Source organism: Plecotus auritus, assembly GCF_963455305.1.
Source record: "Plecotus auritus genome assembly, chromosome: 6".
In the NCBI taxonomy this organism is placed as follows: domain Eukaryota; kingdom Metazoa; phylum Chordata; class Mammalia; order Chiroptera; family Vespertilionidae; genus Plecotus; species Plecotus auritus.
In genome coordinates, this window is record NC_137773.1 from 79799432 (window position 1) to 79815525 (window position 16094).

The following is a 16094-nucleotide window of genomic DNA, read 5'->3' on the forward strand; positions in this document are numbered from 1 at the left end:
ACTCAATGCCATGATGACAATGCATTATGAATTAAAGAAATGGGGATGGGCCGAAACCGGTTTGGCTCAGTGGATAGAGCGTCGGCCTGCGGACTAAAAGGTCCCAGGTTCGATTCCGGTCAAGGGCATGTACCTTGGTTGCGGGCATGTCCCCAGTAGGGGGTGTGCAGGAGGCAGCTGATCGATGTTTCTCTCTCATCGATGTTTCTAGCTCTCTATCCCTCTCCCTTCCTCTCTGTAAAATATCAATAAAATATATTAAAAAAAAAAAGAAGTGGGGATGGGCCTTCAGAATGATGAGGAATGAGTTTAAGACAGTGGGCAAGATGGAAGGCATGGCATTTGGGGGTACACAAAAGGAGTTGTAGGAATTAGCAAGTCATTTGCAAGAACAGTGAAGAAATTAGATGTAAAAAAATCAGACAGCAGGAAGGAGACAGTATCTGTAATTCACAGTTATTCACAGGTAACAGTGTGCTGACATGGTCCCAAGCACAGAATTAGATTATTTCACTTAATCCTCACAACAATGCTGGGAAGCATTTATATTGTAATTCCATTTTACAGATGAGAAAATGGGAATTTAGGCAATCGTAGCAACTTGCCCCAAGTCACATAATTACAAAGTGGAGAAATTGGCTACTGGAACATAGACAGTTAAACTCCAGAGCCCAAGCCCTTAAATTCTATGCTTTGTTGGAATAGTTGGAAGAGTAGTTGGAAGAGTATAGGGAGTGAGGGGTGAGAAGAGTGATGGAAGTTGCCTTTTCTGAAGAAGAGAGGTTTGTGAGGAATAGAGGGATATGAAGTTATTTAAGTGAGGTATGGGCAGATTAAGAAGGATGTCAAACATGGTTTGAGGAGTACAGTGACAATAGTTTTTTTTTAATAGAGCAGTAGCACTGTTAAAGTGATACTTTAGGAACATAAATTATTCTGTGTGTCTTTACTGTTCCCACAAGCTAATAAGTTAACTTGCTACTGTTTCATGGGTGCTGATAGAAGACATGGGACTTCTGGGTCAGAGGACTTGCTCATGGCACAGCAAGCAGCGTGAGCAGTTCCCCTTGCCTGCAAATCTCAGAGGGGTGATGAGGAGTGGGTTTGTGTTGCATTTGAGGAACACTGAGCTTGGGGAATCCATTGCTTTAAAGTGGTGAGCAAGCCTACTCTTTGTCCTGAGGGAAGAACTAGTCCCTCAAGGTGGCGGGCTGCAAATACATTTCTGGAAGATGGGCTGGGTAAAGAGCTTTTATACCCTTGCATACTATATTTATCCAGAAAGAATGTGTCAAGACGATTTGGAATATAGAAAGGGAATTTAGGAAATATAGGAAGATTAACTACAAAACTTCTGATTAAGATGACTAATTGAATAAATGCTGGTGTCATCATCAACTGGGACCAGAAGTATAAGAGAGGCAGGTTTTAGGGTGGAGGTATGAGATATGACGAGTTTTATTCTTGGACACTCAACAATATTTAGTCTGTGTTTGCCATGTGCATGTACTGCACCTATAACTATGAATAAGACATAATGATGTCCATGAGAAACTCAACAGACTTGTTGATTTTAGGTGTCTGAAGTGCAGCCAAGTGAATGTACCTAGAAGACTGTTGTAAATATGAGTCTGAAACAAAGGGACCGGAGATACATGTAGATTTGGGAGTCATTACTATATTTAGAAGATAGAATACCAAATTAAGGCATGTTCTTTATTTGGAAGGAAGAAACAGAGGCCAAGAAGGAAGACATAAGGAGAAGCAGGTGAAAATAATGTGGAAGCCCGGGGGGTGAGGGGAAATGTGTCCCAAAAAGATCAGTAGTCAGATATCACAGGAGTGGCATGCATGATAATACTGAGTTGTCTTCAGTGGATTTGGCTTGATGGCAGTCAGTGGTAATTTTCAGGAGAATAATTTTGACTGACTGAATGAATGAGTCTTGGTGTGTTGGTAGTGAGCTGAGAAATAAGTGGGTGTGCCAATGTGGAGGCAGTGAGTTACATGGATATTCTTTTACAAAGTCCATGTAAAAGGGAAGGATGAAGAGTGGTATCCAGAGATGTAGTTAGGAGCAGGCTTTTTTTTTTTTTTTTTTTTTTTTTTTTAAGATTGGGAGATGTTTAAGCTTTGTTATAGACAGAAAGAGGTAATAGGGAAATTTCTGAAATATGAGAGGAAGAGAATAATTATATAATGGGAAAGCCCTGGAGTGCTTAATCTTCTTGATGCGGTAGAATGTGAGGTTATTAATTAAGAGTAAGAAGAATTGAGTTGGCTGAGATCTTTAGAGTAGTGAGTGTTTAGAAATGTGGCTAAAGGATTCTAACCATATTTTATATCTATTGAGTGCAATGGGGTCATTCCTTCTAAGTTTTTTAAAAAGATATAATTCATATATCAAAAGTGTACAATTCAGTGGCTTTTAGTGTATTTGCAGAGTTGTGCAACCATCACCACTATCCAATTCCAGAACATTTTCACCATCCCAAAGAGAAACTCTCTCCCATTAGCAGTCACTCTTCACCCACTCCCCACTCCAGCACCCTCCCTCTCTTCCCAGCCCCTGGCAACCACTAATCTACTTTTAGTCTCTATGGATTTGCCTATTCTGGACATTTCATATGAATGAAATAATACAATATGTGGACTTTTGTATCAGATTATTTTTACTTGGCATATTGTATTTAGGGCTTATCCATGTTGTAGCAGGAATCAATACTTACTTTTTTAAAATGTCTTTTATTTATTAACTAGAGGCCTGGTGCATGAAATTCGTGCATGGGGGAGAGGGGGAGCCCTCAGCCCAGCCTGCACCCTCTCCAATCTGGGACCCCTCGAGGGACCCCGGTGGGATCGGGCCTACACGGGCAGTCGGACATCCCTCTCACAATCCAAGACTGCTGGCTCCCAACTGCTCACCTGCCTGCCTTCCTGATTGCCCCTAACCGCTTCTGCCTGCCAGCCTGATTACCCCCTAACCACTCCCCTGCCAGCCTGTTGATGCCTAACTGTTTCCCTGCCAGCCTGATTGCCCCTAACTGCCCTCCCCTGCAGGCCTGGTCACCCCTAACTGCCCTCCCCTGCGGGCCTGGTACCCCCCCAACTGCTCTCCCCTGCAGGCCTGGTCGCCCCCAACTTCCCTCCTCTGCCGGCTTGGTCACCCTAACTGCCCTCCCCTGCAGGTTTGATCGCCCCCAACTGCCCTCCCTGGCAGGCCTGGTCCCTCCCAACTGCCCTCCCCTGCTGGCCATCTTGTAGTGGCCATCTTGTGTACACATGGGGGCAGGATCTTTGACCACATGGGGGCAGCCATCTTGTGTGTTGGAGTGATGGTCAATCTGCATATTACTCTTTTATTAGATAGGATAGAGGCCTGGTGCACAGGTGGGGGCCAGCTGGTTTGCCCTGAAGGGTGTCCTGGATCAGGATGGGGGTTCCCTTGGGGCATGGGGCGGCCTGGGCGAGGGTCCTGTGGTGGATTGCAGGCCGGCCACACCCCCTGGTGACCCAAGCAGAGGTCCTGGTATCTGGGGTTTATTTATCTTCTTCAACTGAAACTTTGTAGCCTGGAGCAGAGCCAAGCCTTCTGCTTGCTTCGTGGTGGAAGCCATTTCTGTTGGGGTTTATTTATCTTCTATAATTGAAACTTTGTAGCCTGAAGCGGAAACCTGGGCCGGCCAGGGTGTGTGGAAAGCTTGGCTTCCTCCATCACCGGGGGCAACCCTAGCCTCCTGCTCTTTCCAGCTCCGTGGCTGCCGCCATTTCTGTTTGGATTTATGTATCTTCTATCATTGAAACTTTGTAGCCTTGAGTGGAGGCCTAGGCCGGCAAGGGCAGGCGGAAAGCTTGGCTTCCTCCATCGCCGGGGAAACCCAAGCCTCCCTCCTGCTCTCTGTGGCCATAGCCATCTTGGTTGGGTTTATTTGCATATTCGCTCCTGATTGGCTGGTGGGCGTGGCTTGTGGGTGTAGGGGAGTGATGGTTAATTTGCATATTACTCTTTTATTATATAGGATGAAAAAGAGAGAGAGAGAGAGAGAGAGAGAGAGATTTGTTGTACCACATAGTTATGCATTCATTAGTTGATTCTTGCATGTTCTCTGACCGGGGATCAAACCCGCAACCTTTCAGTATCTGATTGATGCTCTAATCAACTGAACTACTTGTCCAGGGCCAATACTTCATTCGTTTTTAAAGCTGAATAATATTTTGTGATGTGGATATGTTGTATTTTGTTTGTCCATTCATTGGTTGATGGGCATTTAGCTTGTTTCCACTTTTGGGTTATCTATCTATATAAAACCCTAATATATAAATCGACCAAATGGCAGAACAACCTGCAGAATGACCAGTTGGCAGGAGCCCGGGCTGGCGAGCAGGCAGCTCCAGGCCAGCCAAGGTGGGTGCCAGCAGGCAGAGGGAGGTGACCAGCTGCGGCGGCGGGGCTGGTGAGCGGGTGGCACCAGGCCGCCAACCAAGGCGGGTGCCAGCGGGGGCCTCCCCCCATTGCCTCACTGGTTGCCCCACAGATCAGCCCTGATCGCTGGCCAGGCCTAGGACCCTACCCTATATATTGGGAACAGTCTCTTAGATTTAAAAATTAAAACCTGGCAAGGCTACTCTAACACTGAAAAAACAGGATGATGCAGCGATGACATGCATGGACTCTGGCTTGCACATTTTGTGGTCAGCCCTGATTCTGACACTTATAACTGTGTGACAAAGCCAATTACTTAACTTCTCTCTGCTTCAGTTTTTCCACCCATAAGATGGGGAAAATAGTACTACTGCCTCAGAAGGATCATGTTATGTACTACTTTTTATAATCAGGGCAAAAAAATGTAGCTGCTCATACAGCAGCAAGATACCTTTCACCTGTATGAAAAGTATGGTCACTGGTGCATGCAGTGTCCTGGATTGCAAGAGGGATGTCCAACTGCTGGTTTAGGCCTGTAAACCGGCAGACGGACATCCCCCGAGGTGTCCTGGATTATGAGAGGGTGCAGGCCGGGCTGAGGGCCCCCCCCCCCGCCACCCATGCAGGAATTTTGTGCACTGGGCCTCTAGTTATGAATAATACTGCTATGAACATTTGTGTATAAGTTTTTCTGTAGATGCATATTTCCATTTCTCTTGGGTATTTATATCCATAGAAATGGAATTGCTGGGTCATATAGTAACTCTAACTATTAAGGAACTGTTAAATTGTTTTCCAAAGTGACTGCACTATTTTGCAATCCCCTAAAATGTATGAAGTTTCATTTTTCATGTCCATACCAACACTTGTTATTGTCTCTCTTTTTTATTATTGCCTTCCTAGTGGGTGTGAAGTGCTATCTCATTGGGGTTTTGATTTGTATTTCCTCAATGTCTAATGATATTGAGCACAGTTTAATGTATTTATTAGTCATTTGTATATATTTGGAGAGATCTCTATTCAAACCCTATTTTTAAAATTGTCTTTTTATTATTGAGCTGTAAGACCTCTTTATACATTCTGCGTACCAGTCCCTTATCAGATACATGATTTGCAAATGTTTTCTTGATTTTTGTGGGTTGCCTTTTCATTCTCTTAATGGTGTCCTTTGAAGCACAAAGTTTTCCATTTTGCTGTGGTCCAGTCCAGTTTATCTGTTTTTTCTTCTGTTGCTTATGCTTTTTTTAAAAACTATTTTTTATTATTATTAATTTATTTTTAATCCTCATCCGAGGATATTTTTCATTGATTTTTAGAGACAGTGGAAGAGAGAGGAAAAGACAGAGAGAAACATTGATATGAGAGGAACACATTGATTGGTTGCCTCCTACATGCGCCCTGACCAGGGCCTGGGCCAGGGAGGAGCCTGCAACCGAGGTATGTGCCCTTGCCAGAATCGAACCCGGGACCCTTTGGTCCGCAGGCCAGCGCTTTATCCACTGAGCCAAACCGGCTAGGGCTATGTTTTTTGTTTTTTTTTATTGTCCAAAGTTTTACATATGTCTCCTTTTCCCCGATTGACCCCTCACCCCAAGCCATTCCCACCCCAGGCAAGCCCCCACTGCCCCAGTGTCTGTGTCCATTGGTTATGCTAATATGCATGCATACTGTTGCTTATGCTTTTGATGTTGTATCTAAGATACCATTACCTAACCCAAGGTCACATGGATTTATGCCTGTTTTCTTCTAAGGGTTCTATAATTTTAGCTCTTACATTTAGTTCTTTGATCCATTTGAAGTTAATTTTTCAATGTGGTGTGAGATAGAGATCTGGTTTTATTCTTAAAAATGTGTATATCGAGTTGTCCCAGCACCATTTGTTGAAAAGACTATACTTTTCCCATTGCATTGTCTTGGTACCCTTGTTGAAAATCATTTGACCATAAATGTGACAGTATATTCTGTATTCTCAGTCCTATTTAGTGACTTATATGTCTATTCTTATGTTAGTACCATACTGTCTTGATTACTGTAGCTTTGTAGTGAGTTTGAAATTAGTGAGTGTAGTCTTTCTGTTTTGTTCTGCTTTTTCAAGATTGTTTAGCCTATCCTGGTTTTGTCTTATAAGTTTTAAAATACCTATTTTATAGCCTTCTGAAGTTGATTAGTTTCCTGAATATACACATTTTATATTTTGGGCCACATAGATTATTTTAATTATTTTCATACTATACATTCTATTCCCCATATCAGTCATCATGTCTTGGAACTTTCTTCATTCCTCAGCCTTTTCTTTAGCCATATTAGAGCTTAGTTATATTTTTATTTTTACTTACTGAATAGATTTTTATGTTCACTGATAAAAACATAAAAGTAGGTTATTAAGATATTTTATATATCTCTTACGGGAAAGCAAAACATCAGTTTGCTTTTTATGTATGGGCCTCAGATAATTTTGTTTCTCCCTAGGTCATTGGGCCTTAAGGGGGTCCGAAGCAACCTATAAGTATAGTAAAGAAGTATAAGTCATATTCCCTATGCTGTCAATAATAATATTACATTCCACTTGGGAAAACAAGTCCTTTATACATGAGATATTAATGATGAATATTTTGTTTATATGAGCATGCATGGACATGTAAAAGTATTAGGAATATGACACAAATTAGTTGGAAATAGAACCATATATAGCATGCAAGATTTGCAATTTAATTAAAATGTGAGTCTTATAAATAAGTTACTCTCTTTTTTAAAAAATCGTGAATTTAAGAGTAAGTTATAGTTAGCTTTTTAGGAATGTAACTGGAAGGAAAAAGGAGGTACATTTATATTTCTGAGTAGTAGGTTTATTTTGAAAATAATTATTAATTTTCTGGAGAATTAGAAAAGCAGAGTACTAAATAGGCAACTCAGAATTATTTTGTCCACACTGAGAATGATGCAGGTCCTCAGATGGAACATGAGTTATGTAAAGGGAGTCTCCCAGGTCCTGCCCATCTTTTACTATGATGTCATTGGGGAATGAGCCATAGCTGATTTATGCATTGAAGAAAGACTTGTTTCAAATTATTGTTCACTTTGCAAGGTGACTAATTTGCTGGCTGAATAAGCTGAACTGTCAGCTGTACATATTTTAATATTCAAGTTGAGGAACTTGACCTAGAAAGGGATCCTGTTTGGGAAATAGTGTGGGATCTTTAACATTAGTGAAGTAAATTTTTCTTTCTTTCTTTTAAGGACACGTGGATACATCAAAGCATTCACAGTTTGAGTACTATAAATAAAATTTGATTAGTCATAACATAAACTTATAGTACTACTTAACATTAACATCTCTCTGTTTTTTTTATTGGTTTCCAGACATAGTGCTAATTAAATCCCAATTTTATTATTTTAAGCTTCTCTAGGAATGAACTGTTGTCCATGTTACTTACTATAATAATGATGAATATTTGGTGCTAATATTTTTAATGTGGTAAAGTACCCATAGCATAAAATTTACCACCTTAAACCATTTTTTTAAATCTTCACCAGAGGATATTTTTTCCATTGATTTCTAGAGAGAGTGGACGGGAGGGAGGAGGGAAAGAGAGAGAGAGAAAGAGAGAGAGAGAGAGAGAGAGAGAGAGCGAGAGACCTCGATTGGCTGCCTCCTGCATGCACCTCCTACTGCGGCTGGGGAACCTGCAACCAAGCTACATGCCCTTGACTGGAAATCGAACCCGTGACCCTTGGGTCCTTGGGCCGACATTCTAACCACTGAGCAAAACCGGCCAGGGCCATAAACCATTTTTATGTGTACAATTCAGTGGCATTAAGTACATTGACATTGCTGTGTAATCATTGCCACTTTTCATCTTTGGAACATTTTTTAATCTTGTGAAAACAAACTCTGCACTCATGAATCATCAACTCCCCATTGCCCCCTCAGCTCAGCCCCTGGCAACTACCATCCAGCTTTCTATCTCTATGAATTTGACTACTCTAGGCACCTCATTTAAGTGGAATCATACAATATTTGTCCTTTTGTAACTGCTTGTTGCACTTAGTACAATGTCTTCAAGGTTCGTTCGTGTTTTAGCAGAATTTTGTTCCTTTTTAAGGTTCAATATATTCTGTGAAATGTATATCACATTTTGTTTATTCATTTATTCATCAATGGTCATTTGGGTTGCCTCCACCTTTTGGCTATTGTGAATAATGATGCTATGAATATGGGTGTACTTCAGTGCTATTTTTGTAAAGGCAGTGAATAGCAGCTAACGCTTGTCTTTTTAATTTAAGTATTGTTCCAAACAAAGAGGAAGATGCTTATCTTTTGGATTTTGGTGGTGTTTTTTTTAAATTGAAAAGAAATTTAAAATTCAGATTAAGGCCTAAGTTTGTTACTGCTATTTTAATCACTGTTTTGCTTTCTAAGCCATATAGAGCAAGAAGTTTTTAAAAAAAATATTTTTATTGATTTCAGGGAGGAAGAAAGAGGGAGAGAGAGATAGAAACATCAGTGATGAGAGAGAATCATTGAACGGCTACATGCCCCACACAAGTGATTGAGCCAGCAACCTGGGCAATGCCCTGACTGGAATCGAACTGTGACCTCCTGGTTCATAGGTCGATGCTCAACCACTGAACCGCACTAGCCCGGTGAGCAAGGAGAACATGTTATACTTAGAATATTATAGCCGTATAATTTAATTAACCAACTAGTAGCATTTGATGGGACTCTTGCTATAGCATTTTATATTAAAACTAGAGGCCTAGTGCACGAAATTCATGCACTCCTGGGTAGGGGCGTTCCTCAGCCTGGCCTGCGCCCTCTTGCAGTCTGGGAGCCCTCAGGGCATGTCTGACTGACAGGCCTAAGCCATCAGTCAGACATCCTTATCACTGCTGTGGAGGTGGGAGAGGCTCCCGCCACTGCCATTGTACTCGTCAGCTGTGAGCCCGGCTTCTGGCTGAGAGGCATTCCTGCGTTGAGCATCTGCCCCTTGGTGGTCAGATCATGTCATAGCGACCGGTTGTTCTGCCATTTGGTCGATTTGCATATTAGTCTTTTATTATATAGGATGCTGTCATATACCTGACCCTTAAACTCTCTTCAAATCTCACTGATTTCTTAGCTTCAGTGTTTCTGTCCTAGACATTCCACGTATATTCTAAACAGTCTTGTGAAAAGCCTTCTCTTAGTATTTATGTATCAGTAAACAGAGCTGGGGTGGGAATTTTGTTTGATAATGAAAACTGAGCTAATAAAGAAGTGAAGATATTTGTTTACCTTTTAAAGGCTACCTTTGATGTAAGTTAGATGTAGGGACATTTGTAAGTATTGTACTCTTGAGGACAAAATGATTTTAGGTTGGATATATTAGTTATTAGGCAATTCTTTGTATTATACAGGATTTTCCAGGGATTGATTGGTTCCTTTATCATGCCATTTAATACTTATAAATTATTGATTGTATCAAAGGATGTCATGAAGGGGAGAAAGAAAGAGCTGTGAAGAGGATAGAGAAAAGCATACAAATATTGAAGCAAAAAGTTTGGATCCCTTCTCAATTCAAGATCATTTGAACTGAAGGCAAAACAATACTTTGTGTGTGTGTGGGATTATTTTATTTATAGTTTTTCAGGCATTCATTCTAGATATATACTTATGCATACAGAACTATACATGCAGCTCCTTTGCACAGACCACACGTTCTTGCAAGAAACTAATAACCAATCTTGTGGTAAGGGGTGAGATAGTAGATTCTGAGTCACAGTACAGTTTCCGGAGAGTTGATAATGCATTTGTTATAATACAGATTTGACTGTAAGGGGCCAGCCACTACAGTATGCTCAGCCAATACTTTTGTTCCTTTTTAAAAGTTCAATAATAGTCTGTTAAATGTATATGTATGAGCATACCATTAAGGGCTAGTATTAACAAAGTATGATCATAGCAAACTTTGTTGAGCTCTGGGCCTAAGGAAAAAAAATAAGTGAAATTGCATGTTTGAAAAGTTCTTGCAGTGTGGCTGAGACTTTCTTGCCACATTTCTGGTATAGTCTAGAGTGAATTTAACACAAAGCATTAATGCTAATTGACTATGGTGGAACATACGCCTTTTTGGTGGTTAGTCTTCTACACCTAGGTAAAACAGCTCTGATGTTTTCCTTTCACTTCTCTTTGCCTGAAGATGTTTTGGCTAAGAAAAAAAAAAAAGACCACTAAATTTTTTGTGCTTCTAAGTTATATCTTTGAGAACTAATGAAAAATAACTTGGCAGGCACAGAGAGGGAATTTTTTTTATTTTGCATTTGTCTCAATTATACAAGTTAAAAAAAAAAAAAAGAGAGAGAGAAAGAAATGATATTTCCTGGCAGTGGAAATACTTTAAAGTTATAATGATACTGTGATATTTGGCCAAGGTTCTTTGGGAAATATAAAATGACTCTAATGTAGTAGAGCTCCTTTCTTAGATCATATTTTTGGGTAGTGGAGATAAGGCAGACAGAAAGTTTTATACTTTGGGTCAGAAAAATATAAGAATATAAAAATAATGACACCATAAACATAGCCTGTATGTTAAAAAAAAGCTTTAGTAAGGTATAATTTACATATCATATAATTCATCCGTGCAGTGATTTTTATTATGCTTATGCTAGTTGTGCAACTGTCAGCATAATCAATTTTAGTACATGTTTATCACCCCCAATAGAAAACCATATCTACTAGCAGTCACTCTCCCCATCTAGGCAATCACTGATCTATTTGCTGTCTTTATTTGCCTATTCTGGACATTTGAAATAAATGGAATCATACAATATGTGGTCTCTTGTGACTGGCTTTTTTCACTTAGCACAAACTTCATCCATGTTGTAGTATGTCTCAATACTTATTTCTTTTAATTGCCAGATAATGTTCCATTTTGTGGATATATCACCTTTATCCATTCATTAGTTGATGGACAGTTGAGTTGTTTCCACTTTTTGCCTATTATATAATACTGCTATGAACATTCATGTACAGACTCTTGCATGGACAAAGGCTGTCATTTCTCTTGGGTATATATCTAGGATTGGGAATTGCTGGGTCATATGCTAATTCTATGTTTAACTTTTGAGGAACTGCTAGGCTATTTTCCAAAGTGACTGTATTATTTTACATTCCCATCAGTATTGTTTGAAGGTTCAATTTTTCCCAAGTCCTTGTTATTTATTATCTGTCCTTTTTTTTTTTTTAAATGTATTTTATTGATATTTTACAGAGAGGAAGGGAGAGGGATAGAGAGCTAGAAACATCGATGAGAGAGAAACATCGATCAGCTGCCTCCTGCACACCCCCCACTGGGGATGTGCCCGCAACCAAGGCACATGCCCCTGACCGGAATCGAACCCGGGACCCTTCAATCCGCAGGCCGACGCTCCATCCACTGAGCCAAACCAGCTTCGGCTATTATCTGTCCTTTTAATTATAGTTATGCTAGTGGTATGAACTGGTATCTCATTGTGGTTTTGATTTGCATTTCCCCAGTGTCTAATGATGCATCTGTGCTTATTTCCCATTTTTGTATCTTTTTTGGAGAGAAGTCTATTCAGATCCTTTGCCTGTTTAAAAATTGGGTTATTTTTATTATTATTATTGAGTTGTAAGAGTTCTTTCTATTGTCTGATGCAAGTTCCTTTTTAGGTATATGGTTGACAGATAGTTTCTTAATTCTGTGGGTTGTCTTTTTATTCTCTTGATGGTGTGTGTCCTTTGAAACACAAATGTTTTTCATTTTGATGTGGTCCAATTTATCTGTTTTTTCTTTTGTTGCTTGTGCTTTTGACATCTTAAGAACCATCACATAACCCCAAGTCATGTGGAATTACCCTTATGTTTTCTTCAAAGAGTTTTATAGTTTTAGCTCTTACATTTATGTCTGTGATCTATTGGAGTTAATCTTTGTGTATGAATTAGGAAGGGGTCTAACTTAATTCTTTTGCATGTGGATATCCAGTTTCCCAACAACATTTGCTGAAGAGACTATATTTTCCCCATTGAATGGTCTTGATAAAATCATTTGGCTGTAAATATGAAAGTATATTTCTGGATTCTCTGTTCCATTTATCTGTTTATCCTTCTCTCCTTATGTTAGTACCACACTGTCTTGATTACTGTAGTCTATAGTAAGTTTGAAATTGATGAATAGAGCCGTTCTACTTTGTTTTTCTTTTTTAAGATTGTTTTGGCTATTCTGGATCTCATGCATTTTCATACAGATTTTAGGATCAGCTTGTTAATTTTTGAAATAGGAAAAAAAAAAAGCCAGCTGGAATTTTTTTTTTTTAAATATATTTTATTGATTTTTTACAGAGAGGAAGGGAGAGGAATAGAGAGTTAGAAACATCGATGGGAGAGAAACATCGATCAGCTGCCTCCTGCACACCCCCTACTGGGGATGTGCCCGCAACCAAGGTACATGCCCTTGACTGGAATTGAACCCGGGACCCCTCAGTCTGCAGGCCGATGCTCTATCCACTGAGCCAAACCAGTTAGGGCGCCAGCTGGAATTTTGATAGGAATTGCCTTGAATCTTGCAGACCAATTTGGGGAGTATTACCATCTTAATGGTATTAATCCTGTCGATTCATGAACATAAATGTCTTTCCAATTGTTTAAATGTTTAATTTCTTTGAAACAGTGTTTTAGAATTTTCAGTATACATGTTGTGCACTTCTTTTCAATTTATTCTTTAGTATTTAAATCTTTTTTATGGTAGTATAAATGAAATTGTTTTCTTAACTTTATTTTTGGATTTTTAATTGCTGGTATATATGAAACACTAGTGATTTTTGTATAATGTTTTTATCCTACAATTTTCAGAACTTGTTTATTCCAGTAGTCTTCTAGTACATTTCTTAGGATTTTCTGTAAACAGGATCATATCATCTGCAAATAGAGATAGTTTTACTTCTCTCCAATCTGGGTGCCTTTTATTTGTTTTTCTTGTCTAACTGCCCTGACTAGAACCTCTAGTACAATATTGAATAGAAGTTGCAATAGTAGACATCATTGTCTCATTCCTGAGGGTCAGCCGTGCAGTCTTTCACCATTAAGTACAATGTTAGCCGTAGTTTTTTGTAAATGCCCTTTATGAGGTTGAAGAAGTTTCCTTCTATTCCTAGTTTGTTGAATATGTTTATCATGAAAGAGTGTTGGATTTTTGTCAAATGTTTTTTCTGAAATAAATTACTTTAAAAATGACTATTTTTCCTTTTTTTTTTCATTTACAGAAATTGACTTGCATACCAAATGTGTGGTGGATGTAGATGCAAACAAGGTTATTCTTAATCCTGTGAATACTAATCTTTCCAAAGGAGATGCCCGGTAAGTTAAGAAACAGTGTTATGATTAATGGGTTTTTAAATGACTGAAAGCAACAGTGGCTACTGAATTGAGTTCATCTTAGCAAATATCAAATGCTTACTGTGTAGAGACATATTGCTGTCAAGTTGAAGAGATGAGACCTATAACATGCAATGACTAAGTACCAGAATGAGTTTTTTAGATTATATCAGAAGCTCAGAGAAGAGAGCTTAGATTAGATGGTGAAGTAACTGAGGAAGGCTTCTTCTTGAAGGAGATGGTGCTGGCTGGAGGGTTAAGTAAGATGTAAATGGGAAGAAGTGGGGTAGAAGGGAAGGCTTTTAGGTTGTTCCTCAGTTTAGGTTGCTTTTACTTCTGCCAGTTTGAATCCTGTGTGTCCATCAGCCCATTTCAAGTGCTGCCTTTTCCTGAAGGCATTCCTGCAGCCCTCATCTTTTTATTTTTTTTGAGAGTATGCTTATTAAAGCTGGGTACAGTGAAACAAGGAAGGGCTTAGGATAGAAGAAGCAACAGGAGAGAGCCCAGGCAGGGCTGCTTTGGCCTCTAGAAATGTTATAGGAAAGAAATGAGCCAAGGTGGCTGCTGTCAGCTCACTGGAGAGTCAGCAAAAAGGGGGCCTTGGAGATAGGTTCAGGGGGTTAGCCAAGGATGAGCTGCTGCTGCCCGTTCCCCCCCCCCCCCCCCCCCCCCGTTTCAAGTCTCATGGGGCCTGTGGGGGAAGGAGAGAGGGAAGGGAAAGGCATAGATGTGCTCCTGGGAGGGAGAGCACACTTAGTGATTTTTTGTTAAATTTCTGTAAGCTGTAATCTCTACTACCTAATTTCATTATTATGTATTGTTTTGGATTGTTCATTGTAGGTCACCAGTAGATGTTAAGGTCTCGGAGGGAAGGGACTCTGTCAGAGCTTGAGGAAGAATACTTTAGTATTGCTTTTGGACTTGGATCATTGTATGAACAAGAGGGAGGGCAAGAAGGTGTAAAGAAAGTGAAGTTGGGGAAGAAGGAAGAGATTAATGTTTTTTTCTCAGTAAATACAGGGAAATTAATTTAATTAAAGAAAGTGGGATCAGATTATAGAAGATCTTGAAAGCAAATCAGGAAATTTGGCCTATATTTTTGGGGGTAAGAAAGATGTTACCTTTGACAGTTTTTGACTAATGTGATTAAGGAGGTGGGTTAGGAAAAGGTGTCAGTTGGCAATGTAGAGAATGGGTCAAAGCGGGGGAAAGACTGGCTTTTTACAGCAATTAGCTATATCACAAATGTTTTTGTACTGACCCTGGGAGTGTATAGCACAAGTTAGAGAGATAGTGCCCGCCATGATGCTTTTCACAAAGTAGCTACTTTATAAATATTTGTAGAAAAAATGTTATATGTGGAATACAGATACCATAGATGTTCTTTGGAGCTGAGTTTAATTGAGTTGACAAAAATCTGAAATAGAATCTTTACTTAACTAAGTTATTGTAGCTAGTTACTTTAAACTTTTCTGAGTCTCATCTGTGTGATGCCTGCCTTACCTGTCTCAGAGAGGTGTTTTCTGAAGATCAAATTAGTGATTGTTAAAGTGCTTTGTAAAAGTGTCCTACAAATGGTCAGCTTTGTTGTTATTGATGTAGAGATACTTCTTCAGCATCTCTAGAGTGCGGATACTATCAGATATGCTATTATTAGAGTGTGAAGGGTATAGATGCGTCAGAAATAATATTGGGATTTTGAGCCTGCCAATTGAATGACCTATTTTGTCCTGAGTAGTCATTGAAATTATTAATTTTGGGGGCTGTTTATTGCTGTTAGACTTTTTAATCATAGACTGTTGTTTTATTTGGAAATGTGGGCACCTCTGAACAAACTTGGTATTAACTTATGCTAGAAAGAGTTTGGGCTTTATACATAGACTGACTTGGATTCCACTTCTGGCTTTGCCAATTGCTAGCATGTTTATCTACCTGTGTACCTTGCTTTATAACCAATTACCTCAGAAGCCTAGTGGTAATCAACCATAATCATTTAATATCTCGTGATTTCTGTGGGTCAGGAGTTCAGACAGGGCACAGTGGGAATTGTCTGTGCCCCGTGCTGTCTGGGGCCTAGCTGGAAGACTAGCAGGCTGGGGGCTGGAATCATCTGGACGAGGTTTGGTTACCCACGTCTGGCAATTGATGCTGCTTGTTGGCTGGAGATTTCACTGGGGCAGGGGGCAGAGCACTTACACTCACAATCTGGGGGAGGTTCCAAGAGCAGGCATCTCGAGAGAGTGAGAAAGCCAGGTGGAAGCAGTAGTTTTCTATGTCCCAACCTTGAGAGTCATGCCG

The 16094-nt window shown here is 39.8% G+C and overlaps 1 protein-coding gene across 2 annotated transcripts in view; it reads left to right on the forward strand.

Annotated features, from left to right (window-relative positions):
- KIF13B (kinesin family member 13B) overlaps positions 1–16094 on the forward strand; it is a 265652-nt gene that overhangs the window by 13759 nt on the left and 235799 nt on the right. For both annotated transcript variants that reach the window (XM_080674636.1, XM_080674635.1), the window contains exon 2: positions 13685–13778. In XM_080674636.1, the coding sequence (XP_080530762.1) occupies positions 13685–13778 (94 nt within the window). The remainder of the gene's footprint in view (positions 1–13684; positions 13779–16094) is intronic.